The sequence below is a fragment of the Zalophus californianus genome, chromosome 11, assembly GCF_009762305.2.
Source record: "Zalophus californianus isolate mZalCal1 chromosome 11, mZalCal1.pri.v2, whole genome shotgun sequence".
NCBI classification, from domain to species: Eukaryota; Metazoa; Chordata; class Mammalia; order Carnivora; family Otariidae; genus Zalophus; species Zalophus californianus.
This window is the reverse complement of record NC_045605.1, coordinates 88,122,948-88,150,026: the sequence shown is the minus strand read 5'-3', so window position 1 is coordinate 88,150,026 and position 27,079 is coordinate 88,122,948. Positions and strand designations below refer to the sequence as shown.

Below are 27,079 nucleotides of genomic sequence, written 5' to 3'. Positions count from 1 at the left end.
ACTTTAGGAAATGCTGGTTGGGGACTGTCCCTAGAGCCCAAGAGCCCCGGGGGATGACAGCTAAGAGCTTCATTCAGTTGCTGTTCACGAGAAAACTCAAGGAAACTTAGTTGTTTAGGTTTGGGTTTTTTTTATTTTTTTGGTTTTGTCAAATTTAGGTGGAGCAGCTTCCCCCTGAGCCATCGAGAGAACACTATGACACTCTTACTCATTCAGGAAAGGTATTAGTGGCGTCACTATGGTAAGTCTGGTGACTCTCAGCAGCGGGCAAGCATTTACGACTGTGTGACCACGCCTTTTGCACAGGGCAATTTCGAGCACAGGACAATGACAACTGCATTTGTTCAATGTTTACCGCGTGACAGGTATTGTTCTAAGAGCTTTCCGGAGAGCCATTTAATCTGCATAACCCAATGAAACGCCACTATTCCTATCCCATTTCACAGACGAAGCATAGGAAGCACAGAGAGGTGCAGCAACTTGCCCAGGGCTGCACAGCTGGGAGGCGGTAGAGCAGAACTTGGGCCAAAGCCAGACCTCCCATGAGCTGCTCTTAGACACTGACCGGGCAAGAGAGGTGTGCTAAGACAGGCCCAGCCCCGAGGGACCCAGGGCTCCTCCAACTAGGGTACCCCTTGGGCCTGGGAGGACCACTCGTGGACCCACACAGCATCTGAGGTCCCTCCTCCCCTCCTCTGCCTCCTCCTCCCTCCTCTCCTTGTTCAGGCGCTAAACCATCATGGCTCTCCCTGTCTTCTCCTGCTGCCGCCCGCAGGAAATCTCCGGGGTGCCCAATCCCATCCTGGGGTCTGTGTCTCAGCAGGCCTACGTAATATAGCCTGAGTCGTAACCGCTACTCCACGGCCTGTCCCCAAGGTCAGGGTGGCCAGACAGGCTCTTCCCCAAGTTACCATTAGAACCATATTCCAGCATGCTGTGAAAAAGCTAACTGAAAGGTGGAAAAAGAGTCGGGGAGCAGGCGGCAGGGGCTCACCTCCATTTCCATCTCAGGAGAAGCTCAGAGGAGATCCTGAGTGGTGGCAGGATGGGGAAGGGAGTGGGCACTCAAGGGTGTTTGGCCTTGAATCAAAGCACCGGGCAAGGTCACTGCTGTACCCCGGAAACACACCCTAACTGTGGGCAGCAGGTGACAGAGTCTCCCCTGCCCCTTCCCAGCATCAGACTGACCAGTATCCTCCATCTCAGGGAGTTGGGAACAGCCTTGGTTTGGCTTTTAACGTGAGACAGCAAGTGGCCAAGGCCCGCCACATTTTGCATCAGGACCATCTGCTCCCTGTCATGCGACAGAGCCTCCCTCAGCTTCCCACCGGCTGCCCCACCAGCTGCCCGGGCTCTGGGAGTATGGTGAGTATCTGGGAGAGCGTCAAGAGGCAGGCTGTGCCAGGAGCTCAACAGAAAATGGCCCAGTGACAGGCAGCACAGTGATGGCGATGGGCTCGAGCGAGCTCCTGCCACGGCTTCCCCACTCATTGGCCAAATGTTCAAAATGGCCGAGAGAGAAAAATACATCACGCTGGGTGACCACCCCCAAATCACTGTGTAAGTGGGCCACCCTCCCTGAGCACTTTCTCTTAGCACAGGAGGCCGGTAAAAATCACCAGCTTATTGCCAGATCCCAAAAGAACTCGAGAAGCCAACAACCCTTCCACCCAACAAGAGTCGACAGGAGCCAAGATGGTTTTGGGTCCCTGCGTATTTAAATCCCATTGAGAATTGGAGACACCGATTACCTACTTGCCTCCACACCCTCATCCCCACCCCCCCAAAATGAAGGGCATTGATGACAGAAATAAGCCCTTATCAGGTACATGCAAGCCACTCATTTCCAAAGGACTCAGAGAAGATATTCTAATTTGGAATGAACCCAATGCTTTTCCAGGCAGTAGAACATGAAATACCCACATAGAACTGATCTCAGTCCCTTCCCCTTCATCCACCAATGCTAGAAAACCTGTTACCCCCAAGTCATTCCCTACATTTTATGGGACTCCTTTTGCAGGAATTGGGGCAAAGGACATGATATTAACAATGTAAAAAGCCAAAAGTTCCTGAAATGCTTTTTTAAGAGGAGTATACAGTCAGCTTTTGACCTCAAATCCACCCCCCCCACACACATCTTCTCCCACTTGAAACCATCAGAGACTACTCAAGTGTTACAAGCAAACAAATCTCTCTGGTCACGTGTCTGCATTACGTGAATGCACCACAGCCTCTTCTTTTAATTATTACTTTCTCATCTGTCTCTGGATTTTTTAAAAAGCCATTAGGCAATTGAAAACTAGCTGTGTCGCAGATGAAAGCACAAGTCTGCATAAAAATAAAATAAAATAAAAACAAAAAGACTGCACGGTCACGGCCTAACTTGGATCAGCAAAATCTGTCTCGATGTGCCAGGAAAAAAAAATTTTTTTTGACATCCTGTGATTTTGCAGCCATTTAAATTTTATTAGCAATTATGGAGCCTGTTACCACTGACAACATGGTGCGGCTACAGCCAAGTCCTAGCAACAAGAGCGTGTCTGAACGACAGGAGCCCAGGCGACCTGGCCATACTCATTCTAGCGCGAGGGAAGAACTCGGACACCCCCAGCTCTGAGCCACTTCATTAAGATTCTCCCCTTGCAGGCAGGGAAAAGACAGCATGCAGTGCCGATAACAACAGAGTTCTCTGCACGTGGTGGGGAGGGCTGGCAAGACGGAGTGAGGCTGATTATTTGTGCAAGAGCTGATTTAAAAGATGACTTCAAGATGACTCCATGCCACCAACTTCTCAACTGGCAACAGGATGGGCATGGAAATCGGCAGTTCCTGAGAAAGTGGTGGCAATTCCCCAACAGCAACCTGCGTCACTTGGGAGGAACAGCGGAAACCGGAAGGGATCTGACAGGGTTTCTGGTAGATGCCACATGAGTCTCTGTCAGCACCAGACAGGACTGGAATGACCCCAGCAGGGAGGTGGGAGGGGAGCCAGGACTAAAAAGACAAAAAAGTTTGTAAGAGCTGGGGGTACTGGTGACTTCAGAAATGAAAGAGCAGCTCTCCTCTCCTCCAGGAAAAGACCAAATTGGACAAATTCCTCTCAGTTTTTCTCTAGGTTCAAGAGTACCTTACACCTCAACCTCTCCCCCAACCAGAGTCTGGGGTCTCCTGTCCCAGTTCCAAGGGAGGGGGCATCAGGACCCTGGTAGAGAGTCTGATCCTTCTCACCCTCTGGGGGGTCGATGGGGGCTCGAGAGCACTGTAGTTGGCATAGGGGTCTGCCATCCTGGGCTGCCCCACAGCACACCCCTCAAAACAAACATCATGGGGGTCCCTGGGTTCCGTCTTCTGAAAACGGCTCAGGGAAGGGCAGATGTTCATTTTGACAAATATGCTGCTGACCTCAACATTCACAGTACTTCTGAAGTAGAACCGTCCACCTTCCTTAGCTTAGACAACCTGCCGGAAAGCAGAATCTACAGAGCACCTTCCAGGCCATGTTTGATGACTGCAGGAGTCCCAGAGGAGCCTGGATCAAAAATTCTCTGGCCACCCTGGAGACTCTCCCTTTCAGGGAATCCCGTACAGCTGGGGAAGGCAGAAAATGGCAGAGCAGGTCTTATTAAGCGCCTGCTATGTACCAGACATCAGCTCCTGCACGTCAGATTTTCCCACACCCCTTTTCAGACCTGTTCCCATTTCACAGATGAAGAAACTGAGGCTCCACAAAAGGAAGGGACTAGCCAGGGGTGGAGCTGGGATCTAAACAAGCAATGTGACTCCACACAGCCAGTAAGAGTAAAGCTAGAATTTACTGAGGGCTTACTATGTCCCAGCAGCTACTTAAAAGGTTTTTAAGGTTTTTAAGCTCATTTAATCTGCATAGAAATTCCATGGGATCTAAGGAAACGGAGGCTCAGTACCTCACCCAGGTCCCAAAGCTCACCTGCGACAGAGCCAGGGTCCAAGCCAGGCAGCACGATTCCAGAACCTGACGCCTGCCCCCGACTCTGCGCCTGCACCCCGTCCTCAAGCACCCTAAGGAAAACGCACACGTGGTGCATTTGTTGGTTTGGAAATGTCACGACTTTGGGCTGAGACATCGCATGCTAACAATCAGAGAAGATTCTATTTCACTGAATCCAACACACCATGGATTGCAAGACATGCCGCTGTTTGACACACAACCAAGAAAGAAAGAACTTGGCCAATTACAACCAGGACACCATGTCTTCCTATCCCATCCATTATAAGAGGCGTCTCCACTCCAGAGATGGGAAAACATGAAAAGATGCCTGTCTCAGAACTAAAGAACTACTGGAGGCCTTCCCATGAACAAGATGGTGAGACGCATGGCAGATGGAGCTTCTCTGAGCGCAGAAAGTATCCTCACGTGAAATCTGATCTTTCTAGAATACCTGATAATCCGGACTTCTGGGTGCAAGTTCCCAATTTACAAACACTGGAAGCTCATCTGTGTTTTTAGTGTCCTTGGTCAAGACAGAGTAGACCTGACTACAGCCCCGCCTGGCTGGGAGCCCTCCCAGCTTCCTCCAGGTGGGCTGGAAGGCAGAGAGCTCCCGGCAAGGTACGGTAAGAACACCCCCCAGCCCCGAGGAGCTTCAAGGCAAAGAACTCCCACAAGCTGCCTACACACCCACTAGCAGTTCTGAGTACTCTTTCATCATGGAAATGGCCCATAGAGCCTTCGGAGAGAGCACGGCACCTTGACTTTGGACATTGAGCGACCCGTGAAAGAATGCCGCTCTGTTGCTGGAGGCCATCCAGTGTGTGCTATTTTGTTATCGCAGGCCTAGCGAACGGATATACTCAGTTTCAGAACACTCTGTATTTTTCCCTCCGGGGTATAAAAAATTGCCTGCATCTTCAAACAGCTACAGGGCCCTTTTAGAAAAGTTAGCAGCAGGTCAAATTCGTGTTAGATCAAGTAGAGCTAGACAAGCCAGAAATGTCTGTGTGTCGCTGTTGGGTGACCACCTGGGAATTTAGGCTGTGATCCCAACACCTGGACTGAAAGCCTCTCCTCACATGGATGCAGGACACAGGGGACAAGCCCAGGGCAGGTGGGCCGGAAGAGGACCAGGAAGACTGTCTCTTGTACAAGTTCTAGGCCGAAAACCTTGCAGGCCGCTGCAGGGCACGGTGCGGGTTTCAGGCCAGTGTAGTAAAGGCAGAGACTGAAGAAGGCTGTTCGAGCAATGAGGCAAAATGCCATCATCAAAAGCCACTTAGGTGCTTAATTGTGCGGGGCTGCAGCAGAGCTGGGAGCAAGCTGATGCGGCCACTCTACGGGCGGACACCAACGGCAGGTCCATTAACCAGAGGTCCCCAACTGCATGCAGGACAGCCCCCTCTAAACTTCCCTCCCTGCAGCCCCGAGAGCCTGCCAGGCTCATCTCGGACCCTCAAATAGTTGTTTCTTTCCCTTCTGAACCAGCTGCGGTGTGTGGCTGGCTCCCTGGAGCTCTCAGCTAAAGAGAATTTCAGAAGAGCTCACGACTGTGTGTTCAAGACTCTCTAAAGGGAAAAGAAGATATTGACCGAGTAAAAGAAGGTCCTGACCCGGCTTAGGTTCTCCAGGGGAGAGCAGGAAGCGGGGGTAGGGATGGAGAAGAAGGGAACGCAAGGTTCTGGAAGAGGTGGGCCAGGGGCGGGCTGGACCAGGAATGTCCAGCATTACACGGACCAGGAACGTCACAACAGGCTTGGATTTCAGCAAGAACGTCATGGTGCTTATTGAGGGAATAATGTCGGTTGGCATTTACTGAATGCTTAACCCGTGACAGGCACCCAGCTCCGAGCCTCGCATACATTAGCTCGTTTACGACGATAGTGCCCTGTGGTCAGTAGAGCTGATCTTCACCCTAGCTGTACCAGCAAACAGTGCCTATTGTCAAGGTCAGAGCCCTTCTTACGGGCTTATTGCCTGGACGCAGCACCTACTGTTCTCAGTATCACCCCTGGCGTAGGGACCATCACTATCCGCCTTTTACAGATGAGGAAACAGGTAGAGAGTCAGCTAAGATGATGCCCAGGGCCTCAGAGGGCATAAATGGGGGCCGGCCCCAAGGGCCCTGTTCCCAACTACGGGATTTATGGTCTCACATTCGAGATGAAACCCGTTCCGTGAAGTGGGGTGCATGCCCGCGATTACCTAAGATGTTTTAAAACAAGTATGTGAACAAACAAAAAGACGGAGTTTGAAGAGAGGTGTCGTAAACACACACAGGTCGTGGATTCCTCCCACACGGGGAATGCCACGAAGGAGAGGGAGCTTTCGTTCTCGAGTGTTTAACGGACGGAGCGTTAAACCGCAGCGATACTCTCTAGACTCTTGGAAGTTCCAGTTTTGTTTTGTGAAGCTCGACGTCTTCAGAAGGCTTTTGAAATTCAGCCCTTAACAACGGCTAGCCAGATCCCAGATCTGCAGGAAAAGGGACATCTCACACGGCTCCCGGGCCCGGGGAGGCCCTGCGTGCGGCACGGCCGGAGGAGGGTAATAAAGGGCCCGCTGCAGCCCAGATGGTTTTAACTGCCCCGGGGAAGGGAGTGTATCAGATTCCCAGGGCTGCCACCACCAAGTGCCGCACTCTGAGTGGCTTTAAGGAACAGAAATTTCTTCTCTCACATTTCTGGAAGGAAGTCCGCAATCAAGGTATCTGCAGGGCCTCCCTCCCTCCGAGGCCCTGGATGGACGTTTTCCTGGCTCTCTTCAGCTTCTGATGGCAGCCGTCAGAGCCTGACGTTCCTCAGCTCGCAGCTGCATCACCCCGATCCTCTGCCTCTGCCTTCAGCTGGCCCTCTTCCCTCAGATCTTCACACTGTCTTCTTGAAAGGACACCAGTCACGCTGGATTAAGGGCCCACCCTACTCCAGGATGACCTCATCTTAACTAATTCATCCTCAAGGATCCCAATTCCAAATAAGGTCCCAATCGGAGGTACTGGAGCTTAGGAGTTCAACCTATCTTTCGGGGGACAGAATTCATCCTATAACCGTGTACGCTTCTTACTTTCAAATTATTAAAGAAAAAAAGCAGAAGCAGGATGCCTGTGAATGTCACCTGTTACATCACCACGTAACCACTTTTTTAAAGATTTTATTTATTCGAGAGAGGGTGCAGCAGCACGAGCAGGAGGGGTGGTGATGGGGCGGAGGGAGAGGGACAAGCAGACTCCCCACTGAGCAGGGAGCCCGACACTGACGGGGGGGCTGGGCTGGATCCCAGGATCCTGAGATCAGAGCCCAAGCCTAAGTCAGATGCTCAACCGACTGAGCCACCCAGGCGCCCCACCACGTAACAGTCTTTTAGAACAAAAGGGAGATGGGTAGATGGCCAGATTGGTTCGCTAGAGCTGTGGTAACCAAGTGCCACAACTTGGTGGCCTCCACAACAGAAATGTACTGTCTCACAGCCCCAAAGGCCAGAAGTCCAAAATCAAAGTGTCAGCAGGTGGTTGGTCCCTTCTGAGGGCTGTGAGCAAGCGTCTGTCCCCGACCGCTCTCCTTGGCAGTAAATGGCCACCTTCTCTCTGTATCTTCACAGAGTCTTTCCTCTGCTGTATCTCTGCATCCAAATCTCCCCTTTCTATAAGGATACAAATTTCCACTTCCCAGTTTCTGGGGAATTCTGCATGTGGAGCCAAGTACTGGTGTCTTGGTGGAACAGCTGAATTACTGCTGACGTCTGATACAGATAGTAACTCAGACTCCAGTTTCCTCCCCTCATCTCTGCCTGCCCAGTAGCACCGAGCTTACAAGAAAAACATTACATGTGGCGCCACCTAGAGGCAGAAGATGAGAAAGACGATAAAAAGGAAAGGAAGAGTTTCTGTCCCCCCCCCACCCTATTTTCCTCCCCCTTTATATTTCTTGGGTGTCCCTTATTCCAAACTTGCCCTCCGAAGCCCCTCGTGGATTTCTGCCATCACACCAGGGGCAATGAAAAGTCGTGCTCAAGAAATGGCTGGGAACAGTAAAAGCAAGTAAAATTCAAGTTCCATTTTTGTACTTTTCTGTCCCTGGACTTGGCAATCCATTAAAATCTTATCATTTGACAAGATCCTTGAATTCATCCCCACCTCCTCTCTACCCCCACCTACACGTGCACCGTGCATGCACACGCACACACACTCAGCCTGAGATGTGAAAGTCTGTACATGCTTGATCAAAGACATCGATCAATTTCCTTTTTCAAAGAAGAGCACTTCCTGACACAGAACTCAAACCTCCAAGACCTCTCCCCCATGTGGTCAGGACACAGAGAGATGGCAGCTAAAATCCGACACCAAGCTGGAAGCAGATCTTAAGGCTCGTGACTGCAGGTCACGTGTGAGATCCGGAAATTTGGACTGCTGCTTTATTATTACAGCGTGTGGCAGTAATTACACTACCGTCTCTTCTTGCAAAGACTCACAGCACTAATGGCCATTTCAGAAATCATTTGCAGAGAAGAACATCATCAACGTTTCTCAGTTTTTTTTCCAAAAGCAGGTTAGTAGTGATAACATACAGAGGAATCCGATTTGGCACGATGACAGAGACCCAGGTAGAGAAAGCCTGTGGTCTCTGGTGGAGGAAGGTGATGGGCACTTATTCTCTGGGACAACAGGCCAGTTCTAGTAATCTCTCTGTGGCTCAGGTCCCTCATCTGGAAATAACAACAGTCCTTTCTTCATAAGGCTTGTGACAATCAAATGAGTTACTATAGCGCAACGTGCCTGGGACAGGGCAACCCAGGGGAAACTCTCAAAGTATCTCTGCTTTCATGGGTCTTCCACGTTTTTCTAAAACATCTTTATTCCTTTTACTACCAAAAAAAAAAAAAGTTATTTGAATAAAATGATCATTGAGGACATTTTATCAACCAAAAGCAGAAATTCACTCAAACTACCCCAAAATGAGCCTCTTCTCTCAAAACTCTAAGGCGGAGGTTCTCCAGATTCACAAGGTGGAAAATTTAATGACTCAACCCCGGGTGGAAATTTTATTCTAGTCCATTAATAGATATTTCACAAAGTCAGAAACATGACTAGCAAATAGGCTCTGGGAAAACATTCAATTTCTTTAGATAATTAAAAAAATAAAAATGAAAATATATAACTTTTCTACTAAATTGGCCAGAAAAAATATTTTTTAGAGATACTACCCCATGCTGCCAAGACTAAAATAAAACCAGAATTCTGACACGTTGCCAGTGAAGGAGCACACGCTGATACAAACCTTTAGCAAAACAAGCGGGCACTGGTTTCAAGAACCAAAAAAGGCTCCCGTCCTTTGACCCAGTAATTTCACTTGAGAACCTACCCTAAGAAAATCTCTCAAAACAGGGGGAAAGTCATGTCTACCCTCAGGTTCACAACACTGAACACTATTTCTAACAGTGGAAAGCTGGAAACAACCTAAATGCCAAATCATGAGTCAATGAACTATATGATACCGTGTGAATGGACGGTTTTTGCAACCATTAAAACTGATGGAGAAATATGAAAAAATACATTAAAATGTTAAAAGGTCAAAATGTTACCGGGGAAAAAGATCAAAATATAACACTGCATACAGCTGGGGAAAGCCCTGCATGAACACTTCCAAGATGCTAACAGTGGTTCTGCTAGAGGTCAGACTTCAGGTGCCATGTTTTTCTCCTCCCCATTCCCCCAACTTTTACAGTTTGTGGTTTTTATTATGTTCATGATAAAAGAAAAGTTTCTTCCTGTCTCATGAAAATCCTTCTCACCGCCTCATGTCCCACCACGACAGAGCTCTCCAGGCTCTTGCCTCACCCTTTGGAAAGGGCAAGAATTCTCCTTTTTTATGTGTACCGTCTTCAAAATGACAAAGTTATTTCACAGGATACTTGAGGCAATCACCTCTCTGTGGCGAGGAAATCAGCCACCTTCACTCTCCTCCCCATAAGTACCACACTGTTCCAAAGAATCGAAGAAGGGACCAAGAGGTGGCATTTGAATTCCACAGCAGCCGCTCTCAAAGGGCCCTCGGAAAGATGGTACAGTTGGGACCCTGAAAACCTCAGCGGGGCCCAGCCTGGCTGGGGCTGAAGCCACCGGGTATACTGCCCTCCACGTGTGGATAAGTTCCTTCAGTGACCCCAAACGTTTAAACAGCCACCACAGGGCAATGGTTAGGTACACGGCACCAACGTGATGGGACAGGAGGCAACCTCACAAAACAGCAATCGTGAAGGCTAAATATGGTCACCTGGCAGAGGGCCTCTAATGTGAAGTGGAAAAAAGCGGGTAACTCCATCACACGTCGCCGTGACAACACCTGTATAAAACCATACGTATGGACTGACCCATGACAGCTAACGTTTACACACCGCTCACGACACCCAGGCGCCGTGCTGGGTGCTCAGTGTGCATTTAACCTTCACAACAACGCTTACCAGAAGCCCGGCTCGCTTCACCTTGGCTAGGAAGACACTGAGGCACCAGGAGGCTAAGGCATTCTCATTCAATCCTCCCCAGGGCGAAGGTCTAGAACGTCCTGGTAACTTCCCTAAGATCACGAAACGTGTGATCTGGGCAGAGGGGTGGGAGGGCACGTGGGGATATGGGCCGTCTGTCCCCAGTGTTCACATCCTCAACCCCTGGACTGGGAAGAAATATGGAAGAAATTCAAAACACAAGTAGAATTTGTTTTAGAAAAGGACCTCTTTTCCTTCCCTCTCTTATCTAAACCTTTTAATGTTCTGTTCCGACAATTTAAAGACAAAAAGAAAAAAAGAAAGGCAACAGAGGAGAGGTTCTTTAATGCGTGTGTTTGTGTGCACGGTTTTTAAAATCATGTTTTGATCAAAACACTAAATAAATGCCAATCAAGTCTTTATTATGCCTGGGGGTTAAGGGTAGGAAGTTAGGAGGAAAAAAAAAAAAAGACCGAGAACAGCCAAGACAAGCCTGTTCCAAACCAAACCCAACAGCGCCAGGCTGCTGCCTGCCTCATCTTTTTTTTTTTTTTAATATTCTCTTTCCATCACCTTTTCCAGTTTATGCATGAATGCTGAAATCATGGAACTGGCCTGACACAAGACACAGAATGTCACAGAGTATCCTCACATCACAAAGCTGCTATTGACAGAGCTGGCAATAACACTTAAGTCTCAGGTCCAAACCCTGTATGCTTTCATAAACTGACCCTGTCCTGAATATTCTCGGCTCGGCTAAAGAAAATCAGTATTTATGAGAGTTCACAGACACACTGTATTCCAAAAATGCTCACTGCACATCTTCGTGGAGTGTTTAATAATGCTCAAAACTGGACAAATTACAGAGTTCACGTACACGATCTCATGTGTAACTCAAATTACAAACGTTACGTTTCTAGGAATTTTGAAGACCTGGACATAGAGAAAGCTGAAATAGACATTAATACTTTTTTTAAAATTCTGCAAAAATAAAAATGCATTATGTATACTGGTCCGTCTGGAAAAAAGTCACATGCAATAAACAAAATGAATATTCCCCCCCCCCAAAAAAAATATTCCTAATCCACCCCCTCCCAAACCTTCTCTGAAGAGTGAGGGGCAGGCAAGCAGGGATACGGGACCCCACGACAGACGAAGGGCCAGTCTCTGAGTGGGCAGCCTGCCCAAGGGAGCGCAGCATGAGGGTGGGCAGGCTGGCTCCAGAGGTGGGCTCCAACCCAGTTTTCCTTCCCGTGCGTCAACAGACTGGGCCTCGAATCCCAGTAACAGCTACGTGAAAGTTCAAATTATCATCTCCTCAGCCATTTCCTCAGCTGGCTTCCAGAAAGAGAGCAGATTCGGAGCCAGAACACACAGTTCTCCTGTCAGTGAGGCCCTGGGGCCTGGTGCCTGAAGCCCACAGATGAGCCAAGCAAGAACCAGTGTCCAGCTGTGTGGTCCCAAGGCAGTGACCCACAAGGGAACCCTGGGCCCAGCACTCCTCAGGTGTCACTCCCGCCTGCCAGGGTGCTGGAGCCGAGCTCACTCTGCAGCGCCCAACTTTGGGGCAGAAGAGAACTACACTCTACAGGGCAGGGAGCGTGATCATCCGACACCCCAGACACCCTCACTCCCATCCGGTCCCTCCTTTCTTGTAGATCACCACAGACTCCAATCTCGTGCATATTTCGAGGGCACAGAACAGAAAAGAGGCTGAAGAAGGAGGCAGGTGGGGAGGATAAGAAAGAACCGCCAGCTCCTGGTGGTGCCCATTTGGAGGGGATGCCCAGGCCATACAGGCAGAGGAAAGGGCAGGTGGCAGCAAATTACTATCTACTCGCCACCAGCTCCGTGTGGGCTACTTGGCATGATGCTACGCCTTATTCAGCCAGAAAGAACATTTCACAGCGTACAAGACGTGAAAGATGGTTACCAGCCCAGGCCTTGGGGTCAGGCAGCCCTGAGTTCAAATCCAGATCTGCTCCTTGCTAGGTGGGAGATGCTGAAGCTACATCACCCCTGGGAGTCTCAGAGTCCTCGTATGTAAAGCAAAAGCAAAAAAGACAGCGCCCCAGGGTGGGGGTTAGTAGAGCCTGGTGAAGGGGTCCTCTGCTGTCCCTGGCAGAGCTACGTAGTGGGGGGGGGGGCTGGGCTGCTGGCCAGAGCCCCAAACCCACCAGCCTGCAGCACGCGGAGTGGGCAGGGTCTGAGCCAGATCAGGCCCTCGTCCCCGCGGCCCCAGGACTTTCCCCACCCCCACCCCGGCAAAGGGCCTGGCCACTCACGGCACTCCTTCTCATCACTCTTGTCAAAGCAGTCGGGCAGCCCATCACACTGCCAGGCGCCGGGGATGCACCGCCCGTTGCCACACATGAAGTTGCCCGGAATGTTGCACTCGTTGGTGAAGTTGTTCCCAGGGAGCAGCTGGCTCTCTGCAGGAGAGAGGGGACGGGGAGGTCAGACAGGCAGAGGTGGCAAGGAGCCACACACACACACACACCCCCCACCCCGAACGGGCTCTTGTTCGACGTGGGTCATGTACGTGAGACTTCCGGTGGGTGCCCTGACTTCCCTGGGCCTCAGTTTCCTCATCTGCACAATGGACTGATAGCCCACCCCACCCCAGGCACTCTAAGAGAACTAAATGGAAAAATATGGGGAATGCCTGTAGCAGGTGCTCAGCACATGGCAGGTGCTCACTGACTTTCTTCTTTCTCTGTCGAAAAACTCGGTAAAACCCAAACATTCTTCCAGGCCATCAGCAGTGGCTAAAAAGAAAGCTTCCAAGTCAGGAGTGAGCACTGGGCTCCCCCACTGCCTCCAACAGCAGGAACTGTGGGCTCCTTCCAGGCCTTGGACTCCGGGACCCTACAACCACTGAATATTTGAACCTGGGCCAGTCAGCAGGAACACTGGAAGACCATTTCCCTTCAGCCCACCAACCCACCAGAGGTCACATGGGGAGGAAAGGCCAAAGTGAAGCTTGAACTCAGGCCTTCTAACCCCCTCGGGGGACACCGAGGTCACTGGACTATTCGCCAAGAGTTCCTGGAGGTTTAGAACCAAGCCCCAAGATTTAGATCCCACTCCACTGAGCACAGTCACCAACTGCCAAGGCCCTGACCAGAAAGGGCCAAGTCTTAGGCTGGAAAGCAAACAGGGAAAGCCAAGGTCATGGGGGTGGGAGTGCTGAATTCATCCACCAACGGGCCCCAGGGCAGATTTTCAAGGGAGCCAGGATCTGACGAACCTCATGGGTCTGAGCCAGTGTGGTCAATGGCCAGGAGATAAGGAGCCATCTGGAAGTTAAGTTGTCTTAGGGGAAAAGGAGAGAAAAAGATCAGGGCCTCCACGGGTTCCTCCTGAATCTTCAATAAGCATTTACTGAACATTCATGACCAGATACCTGTGCAGGTCCTAACATTTGGAGTTGAACACTGGGGCTACCCCCCTTCAGGCCAGGAAGCCATGAGGGTATGCTAATGATCTTACTGCCAGGTGCAGAGAAAGAGGGATGCCTAGATCTGCCTGGGACCAGAGGAGCAGAGCAGGGCCCACGATCCTCTTTCACAAGCTTTACCAAAGAGAAGCATCTCATGCCAGATCCCTGACATGACCTCTGTTTCATGCCACTAGCCTTTGCGTAGCTTCTTATTTTTACCTGTGAGTCTCCAAATAAAACCCTACGTACCCTTTCGCATACATCTGTTACTCTATGAACTGCTCCCCGACTTCTCCAAGCAGAAATGAGCCCTCACTTTGTTGTGTAGTTTTAATGCTACCGAGGCGATACTAAAAATATTTTACAACGGAACAAGTAGGTAACAACAAATTGGAAAGGACACGGTCACAGGCAAGCAGAACCACGTCAGCCACGGATATTCCTCGTAGACCACCCACCCCGCTGCGCTGAATTAATATCTACGTGCATGTCTCTCTACTGCAAATAAGCTTCCGTAGTTCACTGAAGAATTCTAGAACAGAAGCTGTAAGTGAGGAGGGGCCTCACCCTGCCCCAACTACCCACGCTAGAACCCTGAACATCTCCCTGACCCCTCCTCACTCCGCCACACGGAGGGCCAACCCACCCCACCCCCACCAAGCCCCGCATGCCGATCACAGTGCCACAGGCTCGCCTCCAGCCCAAGTGACCTCCAGCCCCTACCAGCAGGCCGCCACAGTCCCCCAGCTTGGCCTCCCCACCCCACCCCCCCACGTCCTCCTCTGTGGCCAGCAGGACCTTTCTAAAGAGCAAATCGATCATGACACTTCCTCACTTTGAAAAGCCATTGAATGCGCCCCCCCCCCTTTATCTTAAGATAAAGTAAAAAACCAGGGCGTTAAGGAAAGTTTCCAGGAAAGAGGTGGCATTTACAGTGGCGGTTGACAGATGGAGAGATGAAATACAGGGCCCTTCAGGCCCGAAGAAAAGAACGCAGGGAGGCTCAGCCCAGCGCACTGAAGGGGACGGAATAAAAACCGCACAGCTCTGATTGTTAGGGACTGCAAACATATCGTGCCACTATTTCCCCTACTCCAGCACCAGGGCAGGCGTGATGCGTCACGGCACTCTGTCCCCTGAGCCCACACTCAGCATGGGACTCCCTCTCAAGACTGGACTCCAAAACACCACCGCCAACCTTGAGAAAAATGTGAAGCCAATTCACCACCTTCGGGGAAGAGCAATCACAGGAGAAAGGGAATCGTAGGAGAGAAGCCTGGAGGGATGGCCAGGTGCTGGATCCCAGCCAGACACGGAATGCACAACCCAGAACGCCCACCCATTCCACCTGTTGACTCACAACTGCTCTGGGCTTCACCAGCAAGCTCCCCGGGAAGTCTTCAGGGCTCTAGAACGTAACTGTCATTCTGTTTGGTTTGGAAATCACTTACACTTGCCTTTGTAGAGCTGGCTCCTTGAAGGCAAGCCCCCTGGAAAAGTCACTGCAACTGTGAAATCTTGCTCTAATAAACAGATTTCCGGAGCCAGAAAATCGGTCAGATTAGTTTCCAAAGTGCTTGCTCCCCAGAGTCCATGGGCTGGCAGGACATGGACTTGACAAATGAGAGGGCGTAGAGCAGACACTAAATATCCGCCCGTGACACACAGGTGGTCCTGCCAGGCACGGGCTTGCGGAGGTTTAGGGACAGGACCAGAGAACATTCTGTGCACTTCCGAGCAACTCCGCGACACATGCACAGGGCACAGGGCCTTGTGCTCCAGGAAAGTGACCATATCACCAAACTCAAAAGCATGAGGAAAAACCAAGGCAAAGAGAAGTTAAATCCTGTTGGCTCTGAATTTGAAGATCTTCCTTAAACCCATCCGATGTGCTTTATTAAAGTGGCACCATCCCATTCCAAACCGCCATGTCTTCTTGTCCCCTTTAAACAGGTGGTTCTCAACAGGGGACCATTCTGTCCCACTCCTCCCCCCTGCGCCACCTCCCCCCGACTCCGGGGGACACAGGCAGTGTCTGGAGACATTTTTGGTTGGGAGTTGAGGCCAGGAAAGCTGCAATCGGCAATGCAGAAAGCCGCCCCTCACAACAAAGAATCATCCGGCCTGAAATGTCTATGGTGCCGAGGCCGAGAAATTCAGGAAGTCTGAGGAAACCATGTCTCTTCTCATGCCCCCCAGTTCCTTCTTCCTCACAGCACAGTGGGATTTTAAAGTGCTACCAACGGCCTCTCAGAGCCCTGATTAATAAACCTATGACTCGAGCCATGGTTTCCACGGCCTGTCATGATCCGCCCTGTCCACCTCTGCAACCTCACCTCCTTGATGAGGAGTGTCCTCCCAGCACCGAGGACTCCACGCGCGGCTGCCTGCTGACCCCATTCCTCCGCCCACCCTTCACCTGGTGTTACAGGTTCAACTGTGCGCCCCACCCCCATTCAATATGCTGAAGTCCTATCCCCTAGTACCTCAGAATGTGGCTATATTTGGGGACAGGGTCTTTAAAGAGGTGATTAACGTAAAATGTGGTCATGCGAACAGGCCCTGATACAACATGACTGGTGCCCTTATAAGAAGAGGCGAGACACAGACACACACGGAGGGACCACGGGAGGACAGAGGGAGAAGACAGCCATCTGCAAGCCAAGGAGAGAGGCCCCAGAAGAAACCAGCCCTACCCCAACCTTGAGCTCAGACCTGTGCGGACACACATTGCTGTTGTTTGAGCCAGCCACTCTGTGGCACTTTACTATGGCAGCCGAAGCAAACTCATGCATCGGGCTATCTTGCGGCTCGTCCTTCAGCCCTTGGCTTTCCATCACTTAATAGCCAAGACCTCGGGCGCCTGGGTGGCTCAGTTGGTTAAGCGACTGCCTTCGGCTCAGGTCATGATCCTGGAGTCCCGGGATCGAGTCCTACATCAGGCTCCCTGCTCAGCAGGGAGTCTGCTTCTCCCTCTGACCCTCCTCCCTCTCATGCACTCTATCTCATTCTCTCTCTCAAATAAATAAATAAAATCTTAAAAAAAAAATAGCCAAGACCTCTTCACTGACACCCAGTCTAATGCGGGTCCCCCCGGTTTTTCACTCTGACAGTGTCCTGTGTTGTCCTTTATCCCTTCTGTGCTTACTGCCGCGTCTATACTTCCCCACCCCCCCACCAGGCCGCACCCTCCAGAAGGCAGAGGCGTGCCGTTTCATTCAGCACATCCCTGGCCCCCGGTGCCCAGTAGGTCCCCAGCAGGTGTCTGTGGGTGCTCTAAGAAGATAACCAAGCGTTCGCTTATGATTCATTCCCACCCTCCACACTCTTCCTTGCAAAGTTCCATCCACTCCCTGCCTCATCCCCAAGAAAGCGAGTGGGATCTGGACATACATAGTTAAAAATAAGGAACATGGGGGTGTCTGGATGTGTGCAGGTAAATTACTACCCCTTCTGCTTTAAAACAGGTAAGAAATCTTTCCAGCCCGACAGCAGGACTTTCTAGTGGCTGAAATATTTATCCCATCTCCGTGTCGTGGGACACATTTAGAATCCAAAAAAGACAAGCATTAGCACGCAGTTGGCTAGCTGGGGTTTCTCCTTCTCCCTTTTCTTCTTTCATTAAGCTGAAAAATGAAAGAGTTGCCCATTTTCACTGCAGCACATCACTTAAACTTAAAATAACTCCACCATCTGCACCAAGAACGAAAAAAAAATTCCAAGTCCTCCCCCAGCGGGCAAAGGCAAACATCCTGCTGCAGCAGCTTCTTCCAAAACTTCTGGCACCCACAAATTTATATTTGATGAGGGGGCCGAGACTGAAGCAACTGCAAAATCTCAAGACAGCTGCTGCATCCACCCAAACTCCCCTTCTGGAACGTGCACTGTTAGTGATGTCGACTTTTCCAGCTGAGAAATGGGAAATCTATTCTACCTGCCGGGGGCCTCCACAGGCTCTGCTCTCTCCCTCCACTAATCCCCCCTCCCGGGACGCTCCTGGCCACGATGCAGAGCAGAACTGACATCTGCAAGCTATTGATAGGCCCTGCCTTCCGATTTCTGTCCAGTTGCCTTCATTTTTATTCACCATCTCCTGGCAATCCGGTCTGCAGGCTCAAGGAACAACAACGCAAGACACAAACATACGTACAGACAGCTCCGCATGCTGTTTTTCAGCTCTCAAATAGAGCCTCCCTAAAACCTCCCCGGAGAATTAACACACCTCTTCCCACTGCCCGGTGCCAACAGGCATAACGCTAAGGGGCCACTGGAAAACCAGTATCTGTTTACCCGCTGACTCCCTTCTTCGACATGCACAGACGTTCCATGTCCTGGCAAGATGCAAAGCACCAAGGGAGCTGGTCTGCCGTGATTTGTTTGTAAACATGCCTGGAAGATCCCCGAAGGTCCCCTGGACTCCACACTGCTCCATGTGGTGGCATCCGGAACCAGAGACATCTGTCCCAAGCACAGCCCAGAGCCATTCCGCTCTCATCAGACAAACAGCTTCCTGCTGAGCTCCCCTCCGGGCTGTCATCAAAAGGGAGCCCAGGGTGAGCGTGAGCCTCTGGCTTCCAGTACCTAACGCATAGCCAGGTCTCTCGCCCTAACTCTGCACACAGCTCTGCCCCGGGAGAACAGGCCAGTAGCCCCAAACTCTGCCTACCCATCTGTTCAAGGAAGATACAGCCCAGGGAAACTGGTGACAAGGTATAAAATGTCTCATTTACACAGAATCCACATTTACACGTAAATGCATCCTATTTACAGTGGCACTGAAGGAAGATCAGGTGTAATTTTGCTGCAGGAACAACTGATGGATGGAGCAAGTCACCTGAGCAGTGAGTGAGGCTAGCTGTCTGCCCAGCATCTGCACTTCACACGTTTCTTATTTGCTCTTTGCAGGAAATGCAAAACAGCAACCCCTGCAAGATGATAAATGTTTTGTTTCCTTCCCAAAATGAGTTAGTGAAGCAAGCCGGTGGCCAGTATTGATGGGGCAAGCAAAGAGAGAGTGAAGAGGTCTAGGAAAAGGACAGCTCTTCACCAGGAAATAGCTTTATAAATTATTTTTGTCCCATATTTATAGCCTCATTAAGGGCCTGAAGCTGTTACTTACATTTTTTAGTTATGCTTCATTGCATTTCATGAGGAAAATTATGTACGAATGGCATTAATGTCGTGGGGATTTGCAGAGCCTTCAGGATGCAGCCCCTGCAAGGACGGTCCACAGCTCGGCGGCGGCGGGGGGGGGGGGTGCTAGATGGCAAGGATGGAGGGCGAGGCTCCTCGTGGTGCTGAGCCTCAGAGGTGGGCACGGAGCCCCACCACACCCTGCTCCCTGTCCCTCCTTGGCTCCCCTTAAGAGCCCTTAAGAAATTGGTTATTACCGGTTATTACTGACTTTTCCCTAGGGAAGATCTAACTAACATCTTCTCCTGCAGCTCTCAACACAGGGCAGGAGTCTGACATCAGTTCTTCTTATTCCTTTACAACAGCCCTATGAAACAGGCAGTCCGTTTTGCAGACAAGGAAACAGAGACCGAAGAAGTAACCTGCCCAAATTCACACAGCTAGCACCTAGCACAGAGGTCTGTCAACTTTTCAGGCCAGGCCACAAATATTTTAGGCTGTGTGAGACAGGAGGCCAAATTAAAGATATACAGGTACTTACATAAAAGGAGGGGAAAAAATACTCCACAAAATTTTTATTGGTGAAATTCAAAATGTTCTAATAATTGAGAACAATTTTCCATAATATAGAGCTACTAATGAGAAGAACAGAATTTGCAGGGGGGGGAGAGGGGCAGGTAACATTGCACTTGACTAAAGTTCAAAGTTAGTGTTCCCTATCATCAAAAGCTACTGCAAATGTTGAATTTTTTTCACTGTTTAAAAACGTTAAAACCATTCTTAGCTAACCTGCTCTCCCTGTGTGGTCAGCAGCTAGCGAGGTGCCAGGCACCCAGCAGAGGCTCTGTAAACACCTGCTGACTGAAACAGGCATGATGCATCCGGCCCCTTCCAATTCTGACCCTCTCATGTTCTGTGACTTTATCTAAATCCTACTTGAATATCCATTTATATTTCCAAAATACAATGGGTAAATGAGATCGGGTCTGCAGACACTTCTGAGCACATAGGAGGAAAGGGACAGAAGTGAAGAACCACCAGATGAACTCTTAGGCACACCGGCGCCCTCGCCAAGGGTTGGCTGCAAGTCAGGCCCAGGGTGTCGGGCCCTGGTGAGAAAGCCTTCCGTCTTTTTAGCTGTGCAATCAGCAGCAGCAGGAAGTGCAAATCAGGCAGTGAAGCTACTCTGAAGGACGAGACAGGGGACAGCTTTATGACCAATTTTATCAGGCTTGACGATAAGCCAGGCTTAAGAGAGGGCCAATCAACCCTGCACTTAAGCACCTCTCAGAAACAGCCACAGGGTCAAGAAGGATTCTGCTCTGACCCCAGGTTCAGCTCAGCCCTATCTGCCCGGGGATGGCTGTCATAATCCCTGCAGTCCCTGGGGCCATTCTGCAGCCTACCTTGCGCTCAGCACAGAGACACCTAGGCAAGGTAAATGTGGAAAATGAAAATACCAAACCAAACCAAGGAATCAGGACAGAAAAGCAAAATGAGCTTCATTTAGGCTGAAAGTCATATCTTTATGAACTCAGGGTAAGGAAGGATTTCTGAAATAAGACTCAAACACAGCATAGACCATATAAAGACTGATAAATATGACTACATTAAAGTCTAAAACTCCTGGTCAACAAAAGATACCACAAACAAACTTAAAAGGTAAGCCACTAACTGAAAGACTGCATCTGCTGCATTTATGACCCACAAAGATCACTACCTAGGATTTTCCAAGACTATATCAGGAAATACAAGCCACCCAATAGGAAACAGGACAGAGCGTATGAACAGGTACTTTCACTGATGAGAAAACTCAAACACCACTCAATATATACTCGAGCTCACTTGTAATCAAAAAGTACTTAATGGAACCAGAAAGTTCTTTTTCACACCCATCAGACTTGCAAAAATTTGAAGTCTGACATTTTCAAGTGGTGAGATGATGGGGAGCAACGGGAACTCACACACGTGGCGGAATAACTCAGTAGAACAACCCGGAAACTTCTCGTGAGGCAGAAGACGCTCCTACCCTTTGACCCCACCAATCCTCTTCTGGCGCATAGCCCAGCCCTGAGGAGAAATGCACGAGAGACAGCAGCCAAGAGAACCTTCATTGTTGGTACCGCTAGGATATAAAACTGCAAGACAAACTGAATGTTCATCAAAAGGAGAATGGATGAAAAAAATCAGGACACATTCATACAATGGAATATGACCCAGGGCTTCAATGTAACAAACTGGGGTAGCATGAATCCACAAGCTGAGAAACCTAATGCTCAGTGAAAAAAAAGCAAGTTGCAGGGCCACCTGGGTGGCTCAGTCGGTTAAGCAACCGCCTTCCACTCGGGTCATGATCCCAGAGTCCCGGGATCAAGTCCTGCATTCGGCTCCCTGCTCAGTGGGGTGTCTGCTTCTCCCTCTGACCCTACCCCCTCTTGTGCTTGCTCTCTCTCTCTCTCTCAAATAAATAAATAAAATCTTGAAAAAAAAAAAGCCAGTTGCAGAGTATCACTAAAATCAAGCTGGAAAACTTATCTAAGACTTTAATGGATACATACAGATGCAAAAGTATTTCTTTTAGGGGCGCCTGGGTGGCACAACTGGTTGAGCGTCTGACTCTCAATTCTGGCTCAGATCATGATCTCATGGTCGTGAGACTGAGTCCTGTGTCAGGATCCACGCTCAGTGGGGAATCTGCTTGAGATTCTCCCTCTGCCCCTCCCCCACAAGTTCGAGGGCCTGCTCTCTTTCTCGCTCTCAAAAAAAAAAAAAAAAAAAAGTGTTTTGTTTTGTTTTTTAATGTACAGGAAAGAAAAATAGCAAATTCAGGGGAGTGGTTACCCTCTGGCGAATGGGATCAGAGGGGACACAATGAACTTCAAATGTAGGATTTCTTTCCTTAAAACAATCTGAAGCAAGCATGATGGAGTATCAGAATTCAATGGAGCCGGGTGGAAGGCACAGACTTTGTGTTATTCTTGGTACTCTTCCCCGTCCTTCAAAAAAATGTTTCATTAATAAAATTTATTACAAAGAACAAAAAATATGCTAATATTTGAGGAAAATCTCTGAAAGACATATGGAACAATTTACCACTGATATCCTAGCTTCAAAAGTCCCGTCGACTATAAAAGGATGAGAGATAAAAGGGGGCAAGTGTTCACAGTGGGGAAAAAAGAGCCAATGCAAGGACATCCATCTGGGAAATTCGGTCTATTATGAGCTCTTTTCATTTGCTGAAGGCAGCAACAGCCGCAGAATAGTAGCAGCAAATTGTGGAGGAAAAAAAAAATACACACGTCTCATAAGATAGATTTACCCACCCAACTCGTTAAGCCATGACATTCCGAAAATAAAAATAGCAAGGCCCAGCCAGAAGGTCAGATATTTTTTAAATACTAACTCCCTGAGACATCGGGGTGGGTGAGGCTGTCTTTCTCAGAATAGCCCGTGCCATCTGCCCCCTCACTCCTCCACGAGGGGCTGCAGGAGGCCAAGCAAAGAGGGGCCCGGCTGTGATCCGGCCCGCCCAGCCACAACTGCCAAATGCCGGCCTCTCTCCAGCTGTGTGACTTCAGACAAGTGAGCTACTCTCTCTGAGCTAAAGTTCCCCACTTGCAAAACTGGGGCAACCCCACCTCCTGGGCAGGGTTGCTGAGGGACAGACAGAGAGAATATCTATACATATAATAGATAAAGGGATATAGTAAATATAATAGAGTAGTTGGCGGATACTTGGGGTTCAATAAACCAGACTGGTATTGGTTACTTCTTCCTTGCCTCCATGCATTCTCCCTGACTCTCCTCATAGAGCTGGTACTGACACTGGTACTCAGAGGCCAGGGCCCTTTTCTCTACCTGCCTCCCTGGAAAGGGCACAGCCTGGGCAAGCGGGGCCGGCTGCCTAAGAGCCCATGACACCTAGGCGCAAAAAAAGGAGACTTGGGGGGACAGACCCTGGGTTCTAAGAACATAGCTGAGGAGCTCACAACGTGACCTTGACTGTGTCTCTTCTAACACACACCAGTCTCAGTTTGCTAATTCCTAAGAAATAAGTAGCACTTCTTGGATCATCCCTAGGGATCTTTAAGAGCAGCCAAACTATAAACATGACTCCACCCTTCGGGACAACGTGGTTATGGCACAGGTCAAAAGAGAAAGGTACGTGGGCTTCACCATCAGGATCTGGAGAAGTTGCTCCGCATCCCCAGGCCTCAGTTTTCCCATGTGTAAAATCAGGCAGGAACAGATGACGTCCAAGTTCCTTTTTAATTCTCAACTTGCTATTCCTGCTTCTGTGGACACAGACCCAGTCCCCATGGCAGGCAAACACTGGCCATCTGCCTGTCCTAGATACATTCTTCAGCATTTAAAAATAATACCTGGGATTACATAGAGCTCCTCCCCTACAGAACCAAAAACATCCCTGCGAGGCAGGTACTCAAGGCAGTTCCTCCTTTTTCAGTACAGAGGGACTTCAGACCCAGAGATCAACCAGTCTGTCAAAAGGCAGGTTCCCAGACCCTGGATGACACTGCTCTTGCCTCTGCTCAGACACCGCCGGTCCCATCCACCTTTGCAACTAGAGGAAGTAACCTCCAGGATGCCCGGCATCAGACCTGCCTCCCGTTCCCTAGGGACTCAAGGGCCTCTCGGGTTCACTCCAATTATCCACAATCTTCTATCATGCCTGAGCAAATGAACGGTGGTTTGGTTTCTCACTTCCGATCAAGGGAGGAACTCTGCCAGGGAAATCACAAACGCCAGCCTGTTACCACCAAGCAAGGGCGGAATACATACTAACTGGTGGCGTCTTCTTAAATTTTCTTAAGTAGTTTAACCCATTAAACCGGTCCAGCCAGCTTCTACAATCTGCTCACACGGGCACACTCCCTCTGCTCAGGGCGCGAAGACAGGCCCTCCATCACGAGGAATTAGCTGACTTCTTGAGCAAATGATGTTTGTACATCTAGCAAGTGCCAGAGTTAAGCAGTATTTACTGCTGGCATCCCCGCCTCAGTATGCACGTCCAAATGAGCACGGCTTTCACAGCGAGCAATTTACCTTCTCGAGAGACTTGTCGGATTTGGTAAATCAAAGGGCTAACACCATGAAGAGGAACCTGTTTGGGCTTTCCAGATTGCGGAGGGTAGCTTATGACGATAGTCCAGAAGAGAAATCGAATTAAAGATGAAAGAGGGATTACAGAGCTTGCCTCGCTCAGGTCAGCCCAGGAGCCCACAAACTGAATTCTGATTCACCCCTCCGCCTCTCAGGGAATGGCTTTACCCTCTGGGCCTCAGTCTCCTCATCTATAAAATGGAGATGGACCAAATGCAACCTTGCCAAGCTCTCTGGGCAACCCAAGGGCTGTTCTGGCCATCTGGTATCAGAGTCACACAGGGGCAGAGCTGAAAACATCGGGGGTCTTGGTGTGTGCGTTCCCCTCACACCAGAAAACCTAAAATAACTTAAAAGTCAGTGGAAACTTCTGGGATTTGCACACATTTTATAAGACAGCATGCAGACAGAGGACATAAGATGAGCCAAAGTTCACTTGTTAGCGTTATTATTATTCACTATTAAATAATTACCATTACATAAAGGCTAGAGGTAATGTAGGCACATAATAAGCCATTTGACACAAGACATACCCTTCTAGTGTAGTTACAGGATTAATAATTAGAGGAAGGGTGATCTCAAGTGTAAGGGGACCCACCTCGAACTGTACACAACAGAATCCCACCAGGCAAGAGGAGAGATCAGAAGGAAGCTGCTCGCTGATACATGATTTTCAATAAATTGAGTGTGCCCCACAGGGAGGCTCCGGCTGAGGCTTCTATAGCGCTCCGCGAACAGAGGCAGCTCAGCACCGAGAAACTGGGAAGATGTCCGAGGCCTGATGAACCCAAGACCATGACTAACCTTTCAAAAGGTGCAAACTCTCCAGTCTGCACCATCTTCAATCCCCGGACACCCCCCTTCACTTCCCTGAATCTGTCCTCACAAAGTCACCAGCGGCCTCCTAGTTGCTCAATCCACAGGCTACTGCTCAATCTTTACCTTATTCACCACTCCACTGCAGTGGACCGGCTGAATCACTCACTCCTCCTGAAAATCATTCCCTCGGCCTTCCCCACACACCTGGCTCTCTGACCATTTCCCCTCAGTCACCGGGAGACTCCTCTCCCTCCACGCATCCCTCAATGGTCTTCGGAGTTCTGCCTCCCATCTGCTTGAGAGATAGACACTTGTTCCCTGGATAAAGCTGTATCATCGGCCATTAGGTTCAGCCTCCAGCTCAGCACTCTCCCCTGTAACTCCGTCCCCCTCCCACAGCTGCACACTTCCAGCCCCTACTGCTCAAGATCCTTCCAGCCCTAGCACAAGCTCAGCATGTCCAAAACGGAACTCCTGATTTTTCTTCTCAACCTGCTCTCTCTGCCATCACTGGCATTTCTGTTGGGAGAAGCACCAGCCTCCCTTCCCCCTCACTACCCCCCCACATCAATCAACCAGCGCTAACTATTTCCCACCCCATCCCTCCTCACCATCTCTACCACTCCCAACCTCCCAGTTCGAATCCTACTCTCTTGCCTGTTTTGCATTCATGGCTTCCTCGCTGGCTTTCCTGGCTCCGGTCTCGACTCCTAAAAGGAATCTTTCACCAACAGTAGAGCAAACCTGACCATGTCACTCACTGTTTCCAATCTTCTCTTGGCTCCCATCCCATTTAGGGTAAGGCCCCAAGTCCTAGGGCCAACACAGGAGGCCTGTGCCCTGGCCAGTCTATCCTACAGTTCAGCCCTAGCCCGCCCGGGTGACCTCACAAGCTCCCATCAGACCTCCCAACATAACCTCCGCACACCTCTCTCTTCGCTTAGCACAGTGCTCCGTTGTCTGTATGCCCGTCCTTCCCACCGTGAGCAACTTCCACACCAGTGGAGGGCCTGTGTCCTAATGTAGCCCAGAACCAAAGACGGAATGTTTGCTGGGATGGATAGACGGAGGAAGGGAGGGAAGAAGAGAATGAGGAAATTTTAAATAGTGTGGGTGGACTGGAAACGCAGATGGTGCTTTTTTGTGCTAAAATATTATGAAAATCATTTTCACCAAACATTTTATGGATTATTCCTGCAAGTCAGGATTATTCCTCAACCCTGTGGACAGTCCATATTTGTATGCAGCTTAAGATTTATGGAACAAAAACATATTTCTTCATGCTCAGATAATAATTTGATCTAAAGTCATTTATTTAAAAAATGAGAGTGGGGGGAGGAACCAAAAATATTTTTTATTCCTATTATTATTCTCTTTCCTGAGAGGTCCATGGACCCTGGGATTTTCTACAAAGCAATCTTCACACCTGGCTTGGCTTTACCTTCAGCCAATCATTCTTCATGGATGAATATAAAATATTCAAAGGTAGCCCAACACTTTCGACCAGAACCTGATCATAGCCTGAGCGGGTAAGAGCCTGCCTCCAGAACTCTTGGGCAAGAGAACTTTGTGTATGATATGGACTGTCAGCAAGATCTGGCCCAGCTGCCCATGAAACAGATCCAACCTTCTGGGATGACACATTCTCTCAGAGCCAGCTCACAAGAAATCACGAGTGGACACATTCATGGGGTGGGGGAACAGAACCAGGTTCAGGTGCATCTAGCAGCTGAAAACACCTGTAAGAGTCAGCCCGCTGTTTCTGCTCCATACTGGGCTGGAGGCGGCCTCAGTCAAGCCTTCAGGCCTCCATCCACACAGAAGCTGATTTCCCCTCTCCCCAGGGTAAATCCCAAACCATCAGCACCCTGCACTTGGCCTTTGGTTTGTTTCTTTCCATACCCAGGGAGTAACGACAGCTGTACCAAAGACTGTAGCATTTTGGGCTGGGACTCTGCTCCAGAACAGGCAAAGCAGCAAGCCTTCTGCTAGTGGAGGCAGCGAGGGGCACCTGCTGGAATGAAGGGGCCTACAGGGGTGTGGTCCAGGCTCTGCCTCCGTTGTCAATGGCCATGGGAGCCCGGACACCCGGGAGCCTGGCAACTCCTGTTCCTGGC

The 27,079-nt window shown here is 49.8% G+C and overlaps 1 protein-coding gene across 3 annotated transcripts in view; it reads right to left on the bottom strand.

Annotated features, from left to right (window-relative positions):
* The window catches only part of LDLRAD3 (low density lipoprotein receptor class A domain containing 3), a 220,788-nt gene that overhangs the window by 139,095 nt on the left and 54,614 nt on the right, over positions 1–27,079 (bottom strand). For all 3 annotated transcript variants that reach the window (XM_027580798.2, XM_027580799.2, XM_027580800.2), the window contains one exon: positions 12,733–12,879. In XM_027580798.2, coding sequence (XP_027436599.1) covers positions 12,733–12,879 — 147 coding nt within the window. The remainder of the gene's footprint in view (positions 1–12,732; positions 12,880–27,079) is intronic.